Source organism: Athene cunicularia (assembly GCF_003259725.1).
Source record: "Athene cunicularia isolate RWA chromosome 19 unlocalized genomic scaffold, athCun1 chr19_part1, whole genome shotgun sequence".
Lineage (NCBI taxonomy): Eukaryota > Metazoa > Chordata > Aves > Strigiformes > Strigidae > Athene > Athene cunicularia.
Window position 1 is genome coordinate 12142930 of NW_020799124.1, and position 16456 is coordinate 12159385.

Consider the following 16456-nt stretch of genomic DNA (forward strand, 5'->3'; position numbering starts at 1 on the left):
CAGGGATGCCCCCCCAGCCCCTCGGCAGGGCACGGATCCAAGGTTCCTGCCTGGAATGAGCGAACTCCTTACCGGGGAAGTTTGTGAGCCCCCAGCTCTCGGCGTCTCCTGGTGTAAAATCCGGGGGCAGCAGGGGATGGGGTTTGGGTGGGCAGCGGGAGCCGGGCGCCCCCTCCTTCTGTTATCGGGGGGGCTCCTGCTCGCGGTTGAAGCTGATCCCCGCCGCGCTGCCGCAGCCCGGGCCGGGGTTTGCTCCCACCCGCCCGTTTAACGTCCTTTCCCCCCGGTCTTGGGCTCGGCTGGGCTCAGGTGGTGCCACCCGTGTCCCCACGTCCCCGTGTCCTCATGCGTGGTGCTGCTGTCACAGCCCCTCACTCAGGCATCAGGGATGGAAGCAAGTTTGGGGGGAAAATTGGGATTTCGGTGTCTGTTGCTGTAGTGGGGCGCGACCACCCTCTCTGCTGCTCACCTGGGAAGAGGGATTTCGCTTTTCACGGTGCTCCGGCAGCGCCGGGCTGGGGACGGGGAAGGTCCCTCGGGGGCAGCGGGGAGCCCGTGCGGGCCGGGCTCCGTTCTTGGCTCCGTTGCAGGATCCAGAGCTCCCGGAGGGGCAACGGGCGAGGGACGCCCCGTCCTGCCGGCGGGAGCTGCTGCTCGGCGGGAGGCGTTGGAGGAAGGATTGGCACCAAGGATACCTTGGCACCGCCGGGCTGCGCAGCCCCAGAGCATCCCAGCTCCGCTGAATCCGGGAGCACCGCGCTAGGGCAATACAGCTCCGGGTGCTGCTGCCGGGGGGAAACTTCCCAAGGAAGGTGGCTCCTGGGATGGCAACTGGTCACCAACATGTGCATTTGGAGACGAGCTCCCGGCGTCTGCTCCTCGCATCCTCCAGCCTCACTCTTTTATTTCCTCCCGTTCCAAAATATGGCCAAATATTTACATTTGCTGGGAAGCAGAAGACTCCGGTTGGGACCATTGGGAATGTTTCAGGAATATTTGAGGGTGGTGGAGGACCTTCCTGAGCCCTCAACCCTGGAATACACAGCCATCCTCCTCCCCCGATAGAGATCACCGCTGCTGGAAGAGATTATCTTCCCATAAAATCCCCACTTAAAATTAAAAGCCTGGCTAAGGGAGCAGCTTGTGGGAAAGGCTTTAGCCATGGCCGAGCCAGCTGGGCAGCACGGGGCATAAGGGATGGAGTGCCCATATCAGTAATTAAGTGAGAAGAGTAATGAGTGATTTTTTGGGGGGGAGCAGCTGTGGAGGGGTGCAGGGCTCCTGGGGAGCCTTCTGGTTTTCCACATCTCCTCAGTTCCACCCCCCCGCGATGGGGTCTGGTTGTGCTGAGGGGTCTCTGCTTGCGGTGGGTCAGAAGTGCCCATTAACGGGTGCCAGGGCCTGTGCTGGCCCTTTGTGGCGCTGCAGGTGACCAAAGTACTCCCCAAGCTCTTCTGCAGCCTCGGTTGACTTCTCTTTTGACTGTTATTTCAGCTGGAGGCTTCAAAGGGATCCGAGTTTTACAGTGTCAACTTCCCCCATGGTCATTGGTGAGATTTGGCTTCTGTAGCCTCCCTTTTTGCCAGCTCTTCTTCCCAAAATCAGTTTTCTCACTGTCCTTTTTTTTTTTTTCATCAGAGGTTTATCTGTGTATGGGAAAAGTCTGCATTCCTTAAACTGGGTTTAAAAAATCCATTTCCAGGTAATTATCTGCATAAAGTATTTATGGCATTGGAGAAATCCAGTGGCCCAGCTCTTTGGGTGCTGGTCCCCTGATGGTGGACAGTGATGTGTTCAACATAGCAAGTGTTGGTGGAGGCAAACCCTTCCAGGCTCTGGTGACCAGCCCAGCTCTCCCCTCCTGGCATCAGGTGTCTCACTTGAGTCCTTGGGACCCACCACAAGTCAGCTGGGTGGTTGTCCTTGTTCTTTCCCTTTGCTTGCCTCGAAGGTGGAGAAGTGATCAAATTGTGCTGTCTTGTCCTGCCCCAGCTCTGGTGATGGTGTTGAACTCAATATTTTTGCTGGAGGCTCTGGAAAAGCCAGGAGGAGTGATGGGTTAAGTCCTTGCACGTGCAGCTCATGGGTGCGTCACTGGGAATCCCGACCTCTGCTTTGATGCCACCCTGCTGCCCTTGAGAGGAGCTGGGAGCTAGTGGGGTGGTCTGTTCAGATACACCCAGAACATGTATCCTTCAGCTTATTTTAATTTTTCTACCATGATAATGGTGCTACAGCTCATGAGGCAAAGGCTTTGGTGGGAGTCAGACAGCAGCTCTTGTGGTGTGGAGACCTCTGAACATCACCTCACCCCTCCCTGGCCTGGCCCAGGTGGTTTCTCCCCTGGAAGCGCTGCCCATGCTGGAATAGCTCCTCCATAAGGCTCACATTGAGCTTCGCCATGTGCCGGAGAGTGCTGGCTGTGGGTAGACCAAGCTGGACATTGATATGAAGTCATCATCCTCCCAAACTTGGGAGAGCAGACACAGGAGTGGCGATGCCAGGGCAGGTGTACCAAGAAAAGTGTTGTGACGATGCTGTCAGCTTCCAGCGTGGCTCGCAGAGCCCGTGGCTGTCTCCCTGCTGACTCTGGTTTGGGGTGTCCTGTGTGCTGCGGGGCGGTGGGGGGGCAGCTGGGCAGGGTGTGGGGCAAGGTGTCCCCAAACCCCACCCTGAGGCCCCCGTGGTGATGTCCCTTGGGATTCAGGGCTGTCTCTGGACACCTTGGTCCTCTTGCTGGCATCAGATCTGGTGGTGCCAGCATCTTCTCCTAGAGAGGGACAGCTGAGCCACCACTGCTGGGAGCAAACCCCAGCAGAGGGGGGGGGTTTGGGGGGGAAGCAGTGAGGTTTCGGGGTCTCACGCTGGAGGCCAACATTGCTTTGGGGAAAATGTCTTGGTTTATGGCCCAAGCAAGGGGAAATCTGAGACTTGTGTCATTTTGGGGATTATCTCTCATCCGGTGAGAGCAGGACAGCAGCACCTTCAGGGAGATGCTCACACAGCCCTGGACAGGACACTTCATCTGTGGAGCAATTCTGGCATGTAGCTGGCCTGGAGAAAAGCACTTTCTAAACTCATGGATTCAGTAGCAGATGCAGCCAAATAGCCTGGATTAAATGATGAGAGGGTATTTCTAATGTCTCCTCTCACTCCATACTCAAAGGAAGCATTTAGGACCAAGCAGGAAGACTGGTTTGTGCTGAGCATCCTCTTATGTAGAAGTTCGTATGTGCACATAGGAGGCACCAGCACCTGGCCCCGCACGCCCGGCCAGCACTGTCTTTCTGCCTTCCTTCTTCTCTGGCTGCCGGCGGGCACAAAGTCTGGCTTGTTCCCTGCTCCTGCCGCTGCTGTCCAAGGCCACAGGCACTGGGCAGCCCCACAGAGGGGGCACACGGCCACACTGGCTCTCCCAGGGAGCTTTTGCTGGTCCCCAGTGGGGTGCTGAGCACCTCTGGTGTTACCCAGTTGTCTTGGCTTTGGGATTTTGCCAGAGAAAAACCTTTCCTGAGCCCTGAAAGGCTCTGATTTGCTTTTAGTTACTGTTGGTGAGTGATGTTTCAAGTGTGCCCTCTGAAAAGCTTGCCCTCACCCCTGTGTCCTGCACACCTCCAGGGCTGGAGTGAAGCGCTGCTAGACTGGGATTTGCATTTTAATTAAGCTCATGGATTTTTTTTTCCAGGCTTGCTGTAGTAAGGTCTGCTTCCCCTGGAGCCCCTGCGTCTGCAGGGCTTCGTTTCGAGCAGTTTTCCAGAGGTATGCTCCGTCCCGGCTCTCCATTTATAGAAAGGAATTAAGGAGAAATGAGAGAGCATTACTAAGAGGATTTGCACTGAGACTTACTCAATTTCTCCAAATAATTTGCAATAGCTCTGGATTCTTTAATCAACACTCATTTCCTTTTGGAAATGAAAGGAGAAGCGGGAAGGCGCCATGCAGGTCCTGAGCAGAGTTTGGCTCTTCACAGAGCAGGAGATTTGCAATTCAGAGAAGACTGAGAGTGTAGTTTGGGGAGATCTGGCAGGGGGTGAGGGTGTGCATATGTGCATGTGAAAGAGAGAAATGTTCCTCAGTACTCAGAAAGCCTCTGTCACTCTGTCCCAGGTCCCTCTGCGAATTTTTGGGCTCCTCTGTCCCTGGCTGGAGCCTGCAGTCGCATGCCTTGTGTTTTAGTTGACACAGTCGGGAGTGGGGGACACTCTGGTGCAGAGCTGTCAGGGGCTCAGCTCCGGTGAGAGACAGGAGTCACGGGGGTCCCGCGGGATGTGGTCCAGCTCACCCCAAGGACTGGCAGCACTCCTTGCCAGCAGGATTCCTGAAGTCCTGGAGGAATGGTGCTAAATTCCCCTGGGCAGGGCTGCGGTGCCATATCAAACCGCAGGAAAAGATCTTGCACGGGTTCCTGGGCCCCCCTGGGTGCTGCAGAGAGACCTCAGGCAGGTCCTGCTGTTCCCGGGCAGAGATACCAGTTTGAATAGTTCCTGCTCTGCATTATCTGACTCCGTTCCTTCCCTACAGGGCCCGAGCCTTTCCGTGCTTGTGGCAGTGGGCCTTCCTTGTCCCACCTCGCTCACGGCGTTCCTGGTGCTGCTCGCCCAGCCTCAGCAGAGCACCCATGGCCCAGCCCTGCCCCGGGTGCTGCTCTGCTGAGGTCTGACCCCCACCCCAGCCCCGCAGCCCTGCCAGAGGGAGGCTGCCATGGCGGTGTCACCCCCTTGCAGCTCTCGTGGTGCAAATGGGGCCCCACCGGCCTCTCCTCTAGCTTCCCGCCAGCCTCGTTGCCTCAGCGGCGTTGCACAAGAGGAAACACTGGGGTTTCCTTTCCCGGCAGCAGGGCAGGGTGTGGGGCTGGTGGAAGGGCCCAGCTGCCCCGTGCCTGCTGCAGTCCCCTGCCCTGCTCCCAGCGCTGGGTGGGCAGCAGTGGGAGAGGAGCCCTTTGGGCACCCATGTGGGTATGGGGACGTGGGGCTGACATCTCTCCATTGGCAAGAAACCAGAGCTGAGCCAGTGGCACTGCTGAGGACACGCTTGTGGCCTGGCAGGTTAGAAACAGCCCTTGTGGTGTAGAAACCCATAATTAAAATTACAGTACCATCAGCTCTAGGTGCGGGATGGTGTGGGGAAGCAGTGCCTGTGTGTCTGGGTTGAAGACCCCCTCCACATCAAAGAAGTCTGAGCTTTTCTCCAAGGCAGTCCTAAATTTTGCTCCTCCTTGACCCAGCTTTGCAGCCAAGACTCATGGACAGGACCATATGCCACTGTCGCCTTCCCTGACCCTGCTCGTCCCTTGGAGGTGACGTTTGCAGCCTTGGTCCCTCGCTGCTGCCCTGTGCTCCTCCTGTTGGCTCGTGTGGGTGCTGCCGGAGCCGCTGGCTGATGGAGCAATGGTTTGAGCAACTCCCAAGGCCCGGTGCCTGCTCAGAGTGGCTCCCGGGGTGGGAGCCCTGCCCTGCCCTGCCCTCCTGGAGGATGCAGTGGGGAGGTGGGGTGCCTGTGACACCTGCAAGCATGGAAACATGGGATCCAGATTTTCCTCAGAAAACCTTTCTGCCATCTAGACAGACATTGCATGTGCTTCAAACGGAGCAGGGGTCTCGGGGATGGAGGGTCCTGGAGGCTACTGCCCGGACGCAGGGGCTGCCAGCCCGCTGTCACCCTCACACTGTGTCTCCCCACTCTGGGGCATCACCAAAGGCCTCTTCAGTTGGAAAAAAGTGTCCATGCTTTACCAGGAAACGTTGTCAGGAAAGAACAGTTAAACTGGGAGCTCCATTTCCAGCTTTCCTGGGGATGTGCTGACCCCTGGCACTGCTTCCCTCTGGACACCACCCCCCTCTGGTGTTTCAAGGGCAGTGGGAGTGGACATGTGCTGGGATGAAGCCACCGGCTTTGGGAGAGCAGTGCCTGCATCCTGCCTGCAGATCTTCCACTTGTCACCTCCAGCTCTGCACCTGTGGTCCAGGAGTCCTGTTTCGAGGTGGGATGTGTGTTTAGACACTGATCCTGGCACTGCTCACTCCATAGCAGTTATCCTGCCTGCCTGTGTCTTCCTGGCTGTGGACTGGGATTTTGGATGAGGACAAGCTGCACCTGGAGCTGGATCCATGGCGTGTGTCACTGAGGGCTCTTGGGAGGTGGGCATCATGCTCCAGGCTGCCACCACTGGCAGAGAGGCGCCTTCCTGAGGATTTTGTGGGGATTTTTCTAATGCTGAATTTCATTTTATGGTTTTCATAAAGGACAAGGGGCTGCAGCCGGGCTTAGTCCTCTGGCATTGAGAACCTGCTTGCCTCCATCCAGTCCCTCGAGAAGGGATATCTGATGGGGTCAGGTTTCTGCACCGCCAGAGTTTCTTTCAGCTCTTCTTAAAACCAAGCTAAGATGCAGGTTCTGGTCCGTGTCCAGTCTGCCACTGGAACGGGATACTCATACCATGCAGCTGGCGATCCAGGTCCCCTGCCACCCTGAAATGAGCCTCCTGCCATCTGACTGATGACCTCTATGGTCACCAGTAAACAGGGACCTGGTGGTGAGGGCTGTGAGCAGCTCAGCACGGCTGGAGACCCGCCGTGGTCCCCAGCAGAACCAGCACCATAAGGATAGGACAGCAAACACCACGGGGCTGCATGGACCGGCTCTGCTCCAGAGCTGACAGTGCAGCTGGAGTGAGCAGCGGCATCCCCACAGCAGGACTGGTTCATACTGGGACATCAGGATCCAGGCCCTGTGTTTCAGCTAAGGGGTGCTCAGTCCTGGGATGGGGGTGCAGTTGGCAGTGGTGTGTGGGATCAGCTGTCTCAGCCCTTCAGCACTTTGTCCCTGCTCTGGCTGGTGGATGTTTTGGTGATTGAGGGACTTTCTGGGGAGGTGAGTTGGGCTCAATGCTGCGGGGTTGGGGCCGTGCTCAGTTGTACGTGGGGTGCCTGTGGCTGGTGCCCATGGGCTCCCCCAGCCCTGCTCAGCACAGAGTCACTGGGGTTGGTCCTGATGAAGCTGTAGTGGGGCCACCTCGGAGAGGGTGAGCAAGAGGGGGTGCAAGAAGTGTGGCAGTGAGGAAGGCGCTGGGATTAATCCCACTGCTTTAATTGGTTTATATCAGTAATTAGCTACTTGTGGCAGTCCTGAGCCAGACGGTTTCTTCCCTCAGCAGCAGGATCTTCATGGAGCAGGTGCTGGGCAAGTGCTCAGTGCTGCTGCCAGCAATGCAGGAGCTTGGGGAGAGGGTGGCCCTGTGCTGGCATCGCTGTGCTCCCGCTTAGGATCAGCCACAGCGTCTGCCTGCTGCTGACAGAGCTCTCCGAGGGGCAGAAATGGGGTAGGGTTAAAAGTCCTGCCCAGCAAACATTTCCAGGCTGCTGCTGCCTCTCTGGAGGCTAAATGGGGTGCTGGCTGTGCCCAGGCTCCTCAGCATGGGCTTCTGACATCCGCACTGCAAGTTTTGCCCTTCCTGGCAGAGAGCAAAAGGGCAGCTTGTGGGCAGGGTTGTGCTGGGGAGAGGCTGCCTGCAGCGTTGCCTGTGCAGGGTCCGCAGAGCTGCGGGCAGTGGGGATGGATGTGCTGTGTCTGGATGTGCCTGTCGGTGGTGGGATGGGGAGGTGGCAGCAGGTACCAGCCAGGACAGCTGCTTGGACTGGGGGCAGCAGGTTTTCTCCTGCTCTTCTAACCCCCCAGCTAGGTTCCTGTCCTTTGATGCCAGACAGCGTGGGCAGCCCTGGTCCTGCTCTGCAGCATGCAGTGGTCTCGCCATCCCACTGCTGGATTCCCCGTGCCCCCAAAACACCCTCGCTGCTCAGCCCCCCCACAAGTGGAGTAGGAGCTGGAGGCTGCTGCCTGTGATCCAAGGACAGGGGAGGTAATTGCCTTCCCTCTGCCCCGTCCCACCACCCTGAGGGCAGGAGAGTGTCCTTTGTGGTTGCTGCTTTAATTGCATCGTTATTATGCTGGGTAAATGAGTCCTGGCAGCAGCTGAACCTGGCGGATGCCAACCACATCCCAGAAAGGCATCCGGCAACGGCAGCATCCAGCTGGCACGAGCAGGGGCCAGGGACCTGGATGGGAGCCAGCCACTGACAGGTGCCGGCAAAGCTGGGGGGTCTCAGCGGGTGAGGGGGGACCAGGGGGAAGTCTGAACCCTTCCCTTCTCACCCCCCCTCCACCGCTTCTCTTTTGCAGACTGTCAGCATCAATAAGGCTATTAATGCACAGGAAGTGGCTGTCAAGGAGAAACATGCCAGAAATATCCTTCCCAAAGCTGGCCGTGGGACAAGTGAGCGTGGGAGCGGGGCCGGGGCTGCCCGGAAAAGGGGCAGCGGTGAGGGGACACGTGGGGAGAGGTGCTGGCGCAGCTGGGCCAGCACCACAAGCTGACTGCCGGGGTGCTGAGAGTGGCTGGATGGGACCCTGGGGGGGATTGTCTTGATGATTGTTGGGGTTTTTTTCTGGTATGGCACAGGGTCCCTGCTCCTGCTGCAGCCTGTGCTGGTCAGTGGGTGCCCAGCCTTGGTGCTCCCAGCGCTGCTGTTCCAGGAGGGGCAGATGCCCGCAGCAGGTTGTCTGCCTGAGGCGAGGATGCTTAATCCCCTAAAAGTAGATCCCCAGCAGGGCAGCCAGGAGGGTTTGGCAGAGGCCCAGCCCCAGCCTCGAGCATGCCACAGTGCTCCCAGAGCAGTGGTGGGCTGGAGGAGAGGGGACAGCGTGTGCCTGGGCTTGGCAGCTCATCGGTTCCCCGTGGTGACCCAGGGTGGCTGCTCTTCATCACTGCCCGAGGGGAGAGGAGCATTTCCTTGACCAGCCACCACCATGCATCCTGGGCACGCATCACGAGAAGGGGGCACAGACCTTCTGGTCAGTGGTGAACCGGCTGCCGCTGTCAGGCAATGCTGTGCTCTGCTGGAAGTTCTGCCACGTCTTCCACAAACTCCTCCGGGACGGCCACTCAAACGTGAGTGCTGCGGGCTGGGCTTGGCAGCTGCCCTGGGACCAAATCCCTCCCCGTGCAGGGCTGCATGGGGCGGTGGGAGGTGCTGGTGGGTCAGTGCCCTCAGGGACCTGCTCGTTTTGCCAGAGACTTCCTGGTGCTGCTCTGCCCACAAACCAACCCCTGTGCTACAAACCCAGGGGCCCACCCCAGCGCTGGTGCCGAAGGAAACGGCTCAGCACGGGGTGTCACCACTGGTGTGGGAGCCATCAGCAAGGATCCTCCTGCCCCATGTGCAGATGGGGAAACTGAGGCACCCTGGAGCTGGCAGTAGTGACACCAGGGTTGGGAACGCATCAAGACCTCCCATTCTTTACCCCAGTTGCTGGCTTCAAGTGTGGCACACCTGGCCCCAGGGCTCTGCCTGCTGCCCACACTGCCTGCTTACTTTCATCCTCATTCCTCCAGGTCCTGAAGGACTCCGTGAGATACAAGAATGAGCTGAGCGACATGAGCAGGATGTGGGTAAGTGGCTGATCCTGCCAGCCACTGCAGTGGAGACAGCCCAGGGGTCCCTCGGCAGCGCCCAGCACCCCAGCCAGGCTGGGGGTGGTGTTGGCTTGGACGGTGGTTGCACCCAGGAGGAGCCAGGCTCCAAGGACTGTGGCTGCTGTGACCTCCCCAGGCTGGGTTTGCCATCTGTATTCAGTACCCCATTCCACCAAAATCAAATGCTTTCTTCCTATTTTATGGCAAAACCTGGTAAAACTCAGCTCTGGTGATCAAACATGGCACCAAAATCTGCAGAGAAGATGACGAGAAGGTCAGCTTTCAGCTGCTGCAAGACAGCCTGCAGCCCATGTGTTGGCAAGGGGGGTTTCAGCTGTGTTTTGGGGGGAGATAAGGGAGGGGACACTCATCCTGCAAGGGAAGAAGGCTTTTTCACATCCTGCTCCAGATCTCAACAGCTTTTTGGTGTCCCCAGGGCCACCTCAGCGAGGGCTACGGACAGCTCTGCAGCATCTACCTCAAACTGCTGAGAACCAAGATGGAGTTTCACACCAAGGTGAGCATCATCCCACCCCCATCCCCACAGCCACAGCAGGGGAGGGTGATGCAGTGCTGAGGTGAAAGTGGTGGCAATGTTACAGGACCGAACAGGGGCTTGCAGAGCTGTCCTGGTGCTGTCACCCCAGAGGGTCCTCTCCTCTGTCATGGCCATCCTGCTGCCTCCATGAAACGTCCCAGGCTGCCAGGGTTCATCCTTAGCCTGGATAAAAAGTGGCCCAAGGGCCAGTGCCTTGGGGATGGATGGTTTCCTGGTGGATCAGGGCTCCTTGGAGGCACCTGGACTGGACTGGGAGCTGGGGGGCTACAAGAAGCAGTAAGAGATGCCCAGCTTTGGGCTGCATATCCCCTCCCAGGTATCCTAGATAGGCAGAGGTGGAAGAGGCCATGGGGTTCTAGAGTGGGGACGGCTTGTGGGGGTCATGACAGGCTGTGCCGCCCTGTAGGAGCAGTACCTGCCCATCCCCAGTGTTGCCCTGGCAAGATCTGCAAGAGCTAAAGCAAACCTAGGCAGCAGGGCCAGGCAGGAGGCAGTGCAGGCAGGGCAGGGGCCAGCGATGAGGTGTAAATCCCCTGGAAAAACCTGAGGTGGAGCCTGGCTTTCCTGCATCACCACAAATGCGGGGAGGGATGCGGGGATTTTGGCTGGTGGGATGTCCCTGTTGGTGCATGGAGGAGAATGAGCAGCACCACCTGCCCTGGCTGGTGTGCGAGCATGAAAGGTTGGTTATTCACCACAGTCTGCAAGGGAGAAATTAAATAGATGCGTACAGAAAGCTCCCTTTGCTTGGGACCTCATAGTGCTTTCTAAAATAAGGTTTTTATATGGGCAGAGAGGGTGAAGTGGGAGCAACAAGTCAGCCTGGAAACTCAAGAATGATGGAGAAATAATGATTAACTTAATCTGAGCACCTCGGAGCATGCACAACTTAGTTATTCTCATCAGAACTTCAGCAGAGTTGCAGGTTTAAGATTTCTTTATGAGCACCCAGTTCATTGCAGACCAAAAATCTCACCTCAGATTTATTAGACAAACCAGGAAAACAGGATGAGGTAGCACAGAACAAACATCTGTCCCCAGCAGCCTCGGTGCTCCCAGGGCTTCTGTCTCCATCGCCTGCCCTGCTTGGTAAATGCCACTATGCACAGGTGCTGTGGGATCGGTCCCAGATGGAGCCAGCACAATGTCCCATCCTGTCCACCCAGCGCTGTCCTCAGCTTGAAATAATCCGTGCTGGTCACCAAAATCAATTTTTTCTCTCTCCCCTTTGGGGTCTTGGGCTGTGGGTGTTCCTGGACATGGGAGCATCCCAGGGGACCATCCCAGATGGGTTTTTTCCCCAATTATCAGGATCTTGTTTTCAGCCTCTGAAGCAATGCTGCCATGCAGGTCCCTTCTTTGGGTTGGTGTTCAGAGAGGATGCACTGGCTCTGAGTCAGCTCCACACATGCCATGTTAGCTGCCAGGGGTGATGGGGAGTGTTTTTAGTCAGGGATGTGACATGCCCTGTTGTGCCCCAGGAAGCCATGTTCACAGAATCACAGAATCATCTCGGTTGGAAAAGCCCTTGAAGCTCCTCCAGTCCAACCATGACCCTCACCCTGACCGTTCCCAACTCCCCCAGATCCCTCAGCGCTGGCTCAGCCCGACTCTTCAACCCCTCCAGGGATCCCGGGGACTCCCCCCCTGCCCTGGGCAGCCCATTCCAACGCCCAACAGCCCCTTCTGCAAAGAAATACTTCCTAATATCTAGTCTAAACCTTCCCTCACATCAATGGAGCTTATTAAGCAGATGCTTTCATGTAGAATAAAGTAAAATATGCTTGTGGTGTTAACAGCATGCTGCCAAGAGCAGGATGGAAAGTCATGGTGGGCTTGTACACAAGCGCATCCCTGTGTGGCTTCCAAGTGTCCTCATCCTTACAGTAACCAGCTACAGCAGGTTTGGTACCAACAGTGTTTCCTTCCTTTCTGAGCTCTGCTGGGAAGAGGTGTTTTCTGAAGCCAGGCTGTACCCATCACCCCAATTTCGTCTGGAGCTGTGTGACCTTCCCTGAAACTCCTGGGCAGCATGAAGAGGCTTTGCCCCTCAGAGCAGATACTGCCTCCTTCCCCTCCAGCTCTCAGTGATGCTGTGCATGAGCTGGAACCCTGTCTCCTCCCAGCTTGGCAGGTTTCTAAGCCCAGGAGGAAATGACTATTCTTGCTGGGGAGAATACAGGCACCATGGAGATGCTGCCATCACCCGGGGCTCAGCCGTCCTCGTGTTTGCCTTCAGCAGCTCAGAAGAGTTCGCCTGGTCTCTTGCACTGAGGCTGCCAGCCAGTTTGGCAACCATGGTGCTCACAGAGCGGTGGCCAGAGCAGGAGATCCTCAGAAACACTTTCCCAACTCCTGTTTCCCCACGCAGAATCCCCGCTTCCCTGGCAATCTCCAGATGTCCGACCGGCAGCTTGATGAAGCAGGGGAGAACGACGTCAATAATTTGTGAGCGCAGGGCAGGGGCAGGAGGTGAGGGAGGGGGGCGGGTGCAGGCAGGGTACCCAACCCCACTGGCAGCGTGACCAAGCCAGGGACGGGACCTTCCCCCTCCCCCTGCCACGGGTGCTGGGGGTGGCAGAGCCCCTGGGCAGGGCTGGTGCGTCCATGCCGGATCACTCGCTCATCCCTCTGGGGTGGCACCTGGCACAAGTTGAGGCCCATGGGTGGCTGCAGGGATGATCCCCAATCATCCTCATCCTTTTTTCCTAGTTTTCAGCTGACAGTGGAGATGTTTGACTACCTGGAGTGTGAGCTGAACCTCTTCCAGACAGGTAAGCCCCCATGGTGCCCTGCCAGAGCGTGGGGTGGAGGGTCTGCAGGGGCTGAGCTGCGCTGGGGGGAGGCTCTGGGAAGGATGCTGTCTGAGGGCATTGCAGCTCATCTCTTTTCTGAGCATTGCACCCGAGTTATTATTAGATGAAGTCCCTGTGTGTCGTGCTGCCTCATGGCAGCCCTCTGGCAGTGCTGTGGGGCTGGCCACATCACTCCATCCCACTCCCCCCTGTGTGCATCACTTCCACCACCCAGACTTTGGGCTCTCCCACTGTGGCAGCCTCCCCAGGCTGAATTTCTTCTTGTCTTACTCATGGCCTTGCGACAGGTTTTGGTTTTTATTAGCAGTGAACGCAAGCTGCAGTGGGTGTTTGGCAGTGCTGGAGCTGAGGGAGGCATGAGGGCACCCTGCCTTCCTGCTGCCCCACTGTGCAAGCAAGCAGAGGGGTAAAAAACAAGCCAATCTGAACCCTCAGGACTGCCATGCACCTCTGTACACTTAAGCAAGATCAGTTTGGGGTAAATTGAAGCAATTCTGGGGCAAGCCTTCATGTGCTGCATGCACCAGGCATGTGTGCTGGTGGGACAGAGCTGTGTGTCAGTGGAACTGGAGCAGCACCCTTGTCTCATGGCCATGTGCTGGGACTGGGACAGTGCCTGGGAGCTCATCCATGCAGCAAAGCCACGTCCCTGAAGTGCTCCGGGGAGCTCTTGCTGCTCTGCCCATCAGAGGGGTGTTGCTGGATGGAGGGAGGTGAAGCTGCCGTCTTCTCCAGCTGCCCTGCCAGTCTGCCTGCTGTGCCAGCGGCCTTTGAGGGCGAGCAGCCCACAGTTTGTGGCAGACCCACAAGGCTGGACCGTGAAAATGGTCACTGGACACATCACCAGCAGCTCAGCATCCCCCACCCCAGGCTGGCCCCAGCCCTGGCAGAAACACCTTCATGTTGTGGGGTGCATCCTGCAACCCTGGCACGAGATGCAGTTCAATGTGACATGGACAGAGGGTTGGGGACATGAGGTGCTGCCCGCTGCTCCTGGCTGGTTGTGGAGCATCTCCCTGCCGGCCTGCACAGTGTACCCGAATGCCACTGGGATGGCAGTGAAGGGCAGAGCACAAGGCTGCCTGTTCTTGGGGGCCAGGAGCTCTGCACCTCCAGCCCACGGTGCCAGGCTGAGGTGTTTGTTCCCAGGCCTGCGTGGGAGTCCTGCATGGGAATTTCCCCTCCTGCTGAGCCTGCAGGGTGGTGGGCTGGTCCCCCAAGGGCCAGCAGGGCTCTTGCTCCAGGTGAAGGTCTCTTGCTCTGGGTGATGTTTGTGGATGTGACTGATGTGGCGTGGCACCCACTGGTGCTGCCAGAGCCTAATCCCACGCTCCTTCCCACAGTGTTCAGTTCCCTGGACATGTCACGCTCAGTGTCAGTGACGGCCGCGGGGCAGTGCCGCCTGGCCCCGCTCATCCAGGTGATCCTGGACTGCAGCCACCTCTACGACTACACTGTCAAGTTGCTCTTCAAGCTCCACTCCTGTGAGTGTCCCCAGTGCCACTGAGTTCAATCCATGACATTCGGGCAGGGTGGGGACACAGACAGGGACACAGGGGGTCACCACCCTGCTCAGGCTGGGCTGTTCACCTCCCACCTTCTTCCCAGCCTTTTTGGGGGTTGAAAGGAGTCACCAGGGCAAGGGACAAGGAGGTGCAAGCGCTGAGGGCCTGAGCTGTCCCAGGAGCCTGCCTTGCCAAACACCCCTCGGCCACGGGGATGGTGCCAACCAGGAGCTCCCCAGCTCCGCATCCCTCAGGACTGAATTGTGATGGCAGCTGCCTGAACACCAGCTTGCTGCCTTTCCCTGCCCTGGGGGTGTCTGGGCGGAGATGACTGCCTTTCCTGCAGCAGGATGCTGAGCCTGGAACATTCAGACCCTGGGAGGAGGGTGGTCACCTCTGGGAAAGACCCATCCCCACCTGAGTGTGCCACTGGGTTGTCCCCTGCTCTGTGCTCCCTTCCAGCACAGAGATGTCCTTTGACCTTCCTACTTGCTCCTTCTTTCAGGTCTGCCAGCAGACACGCTGCAGGGCCACCGGGATCGCTTCCTGGAGCAGTTCAGAAAGTAAGTTCCCAGACCTGGAGTGCTGGCTCAGTCCTGCCACTGATGCTCTGGGGGTGCTCCCAGGGTGGAGGGAGTGCAGAGGGGTGCTGGAGCCTCTGTGTTGGGGCTTAGCAGCCAAGTGATAGAGATGAAGTGCAGGAGTCAGTCTTGCTTGGGGCTCTGAAATCCAGCCTGCTTCTACCTCTTGGCTCTCCCTGGAGCTTCCTCCAGGACAGCCGCTCCACTTGGCTAATCTACAGCTATTGAATTATCCAATAACAGCGTTATTAATTCTAACAAGGCGTTCAACCACTGACAGTGCATCCAACGATTTAAACCCTTCAAACCCTTTAATTGCAGATTTAAATGCAATTTGCAGTCGACATGCTGAGATGAAAGGCTGGGCACAGGCTGAGAAGCCGAGCGTGGGGGGTTGCCAGTGGGAACACCCCAGGGATGCTTCAGGATGGGTGTTGAGTGTGCAGGGTGCTCAGCACCCTCAGCAGTGTTCTCTGCTTGCAGTGGGTCCATCGCCTCCATCAGGAGATGGATGTGTTGGTAGGAGAATGCAAACAGCACACGGAGGTGGTTTGAAGTGCTGCTGCAGGAGGGAGGGGCTACACAAGCCCTGGTGGGGACTCACAGTCCTGGCACTGGGAGTGTGGGTCAGGGAAAGGAGACTTTTTTTTTCCCCCCAATTTTGTTGAATTTAAACAAAAATGCCATTTGCACAAACCCGAGGGAGCTTGTTAAAAGGGACAGCCAAGGATGAAACCTTTGGGTGTTGCAAAGCTGAGGAGTGGTCCATGAAGAGCCTTGCAGAGAGCCTGGGTGCCAGGAATGCTATTTGGTGGTGCAGTGGAGCAGAGGTGGCTTTCGGGTGGGAAAATCCATCCCTGAGGGGACACAGAAAATGAAAGGTTAAAGCTCATGGCACTTGTGTCTATCCCAAAGAAAACAGCAGATAACAGGTGTAGGAGGAGAGAGCCAGAACCAAGTCATGGTCACCCAGTTCCCTGAGACCTTGGACGTGAGGGTGGCTGTGATGCTGCTGGAGTATTGCCAGTGCCCCAGGGCTGAGAAGTGTTACGGTGCTGGTTGATAAAAAAGGCTCCAGGGAGAAGGGAGGGAGGCAGCAGAGGGACTGACCCAGTGCTTGGCACAGCAGGGAAATGACAAGTGGAATGGAAGAGGGTCTTCATGAAAAAGACAACAAGGGGTGGGGATGCTGCTGTATGTTGTATATGTGGGCACTGAGTTCATGAGAGGCCATGAGCTGCTGCAGGGTGATATGCAGTGGGAGTGAACATACTTATTTCCAAAAGTTCTGGGGAAGAAACGGAACTACCCTGAGAAATGCAAGTGACACTGAGCTGGGCAGTGCACTCATACACTGGAGGGAAGGGATGGCATCCAGAGGGACCTGGACAGTCTGGAGGAGGGAGACATGTGAACCTTGTGGAGTTCAGCCAGGCCAAGTGCAAGGTCCTGCACAGGGGTTGGGGCAACGCCCAGTACCAGCACAGGGAGGAAGGGAGGGAAGGAGGAAGGGAGGGAGGGAGGGA

At 57.4% G+C, this 16456-nt stretch overlaps 1 protein-coding gene across 1 annotated transcript in view; it reads left to right on the forward strand.

The window, feature by feature from the left end:
* The first annotated feature begins 2401 nt into the window (after positions 1-2401).
* Positions 2402-16456, forward strand: part of HIP1 (huntingtin interacting protein 1) — a 26536-nt gene continuing 12481 nt past the window's right edge. Inside the window, exons 1-10 of the mRNA XM_026861876.1 lie at positions 2402-2422; positions 3718-3759; positions 8176-8239; positions 8802-8944; positions 9389-9445; positions 9906-9986; positions 12400-12476; positions 12741-12802; positions 14188-14328; positions 14855-14912. Of these exons, the coding sequence (XP_026717677.1) occupies positions 2402-2422; positions 3718-3759; positions 8176-8239; positions 8802-8944; positions 9389-9445; positions 9906-9986; positions 12400-12476; positions 12741-12802; positions 14188-14328; positions 14855-14912 (746 nt within the window). The remainder of the gene's footprint in view (positions 2423-3717; positions 3760-8175; positions 8240-8801; positions 8945-9388; positions 9446-9905; positions 9987-12399; positions 12477-12740; positions 12803-14187; positions 14329-14854; positions 14913-16456) is intronic.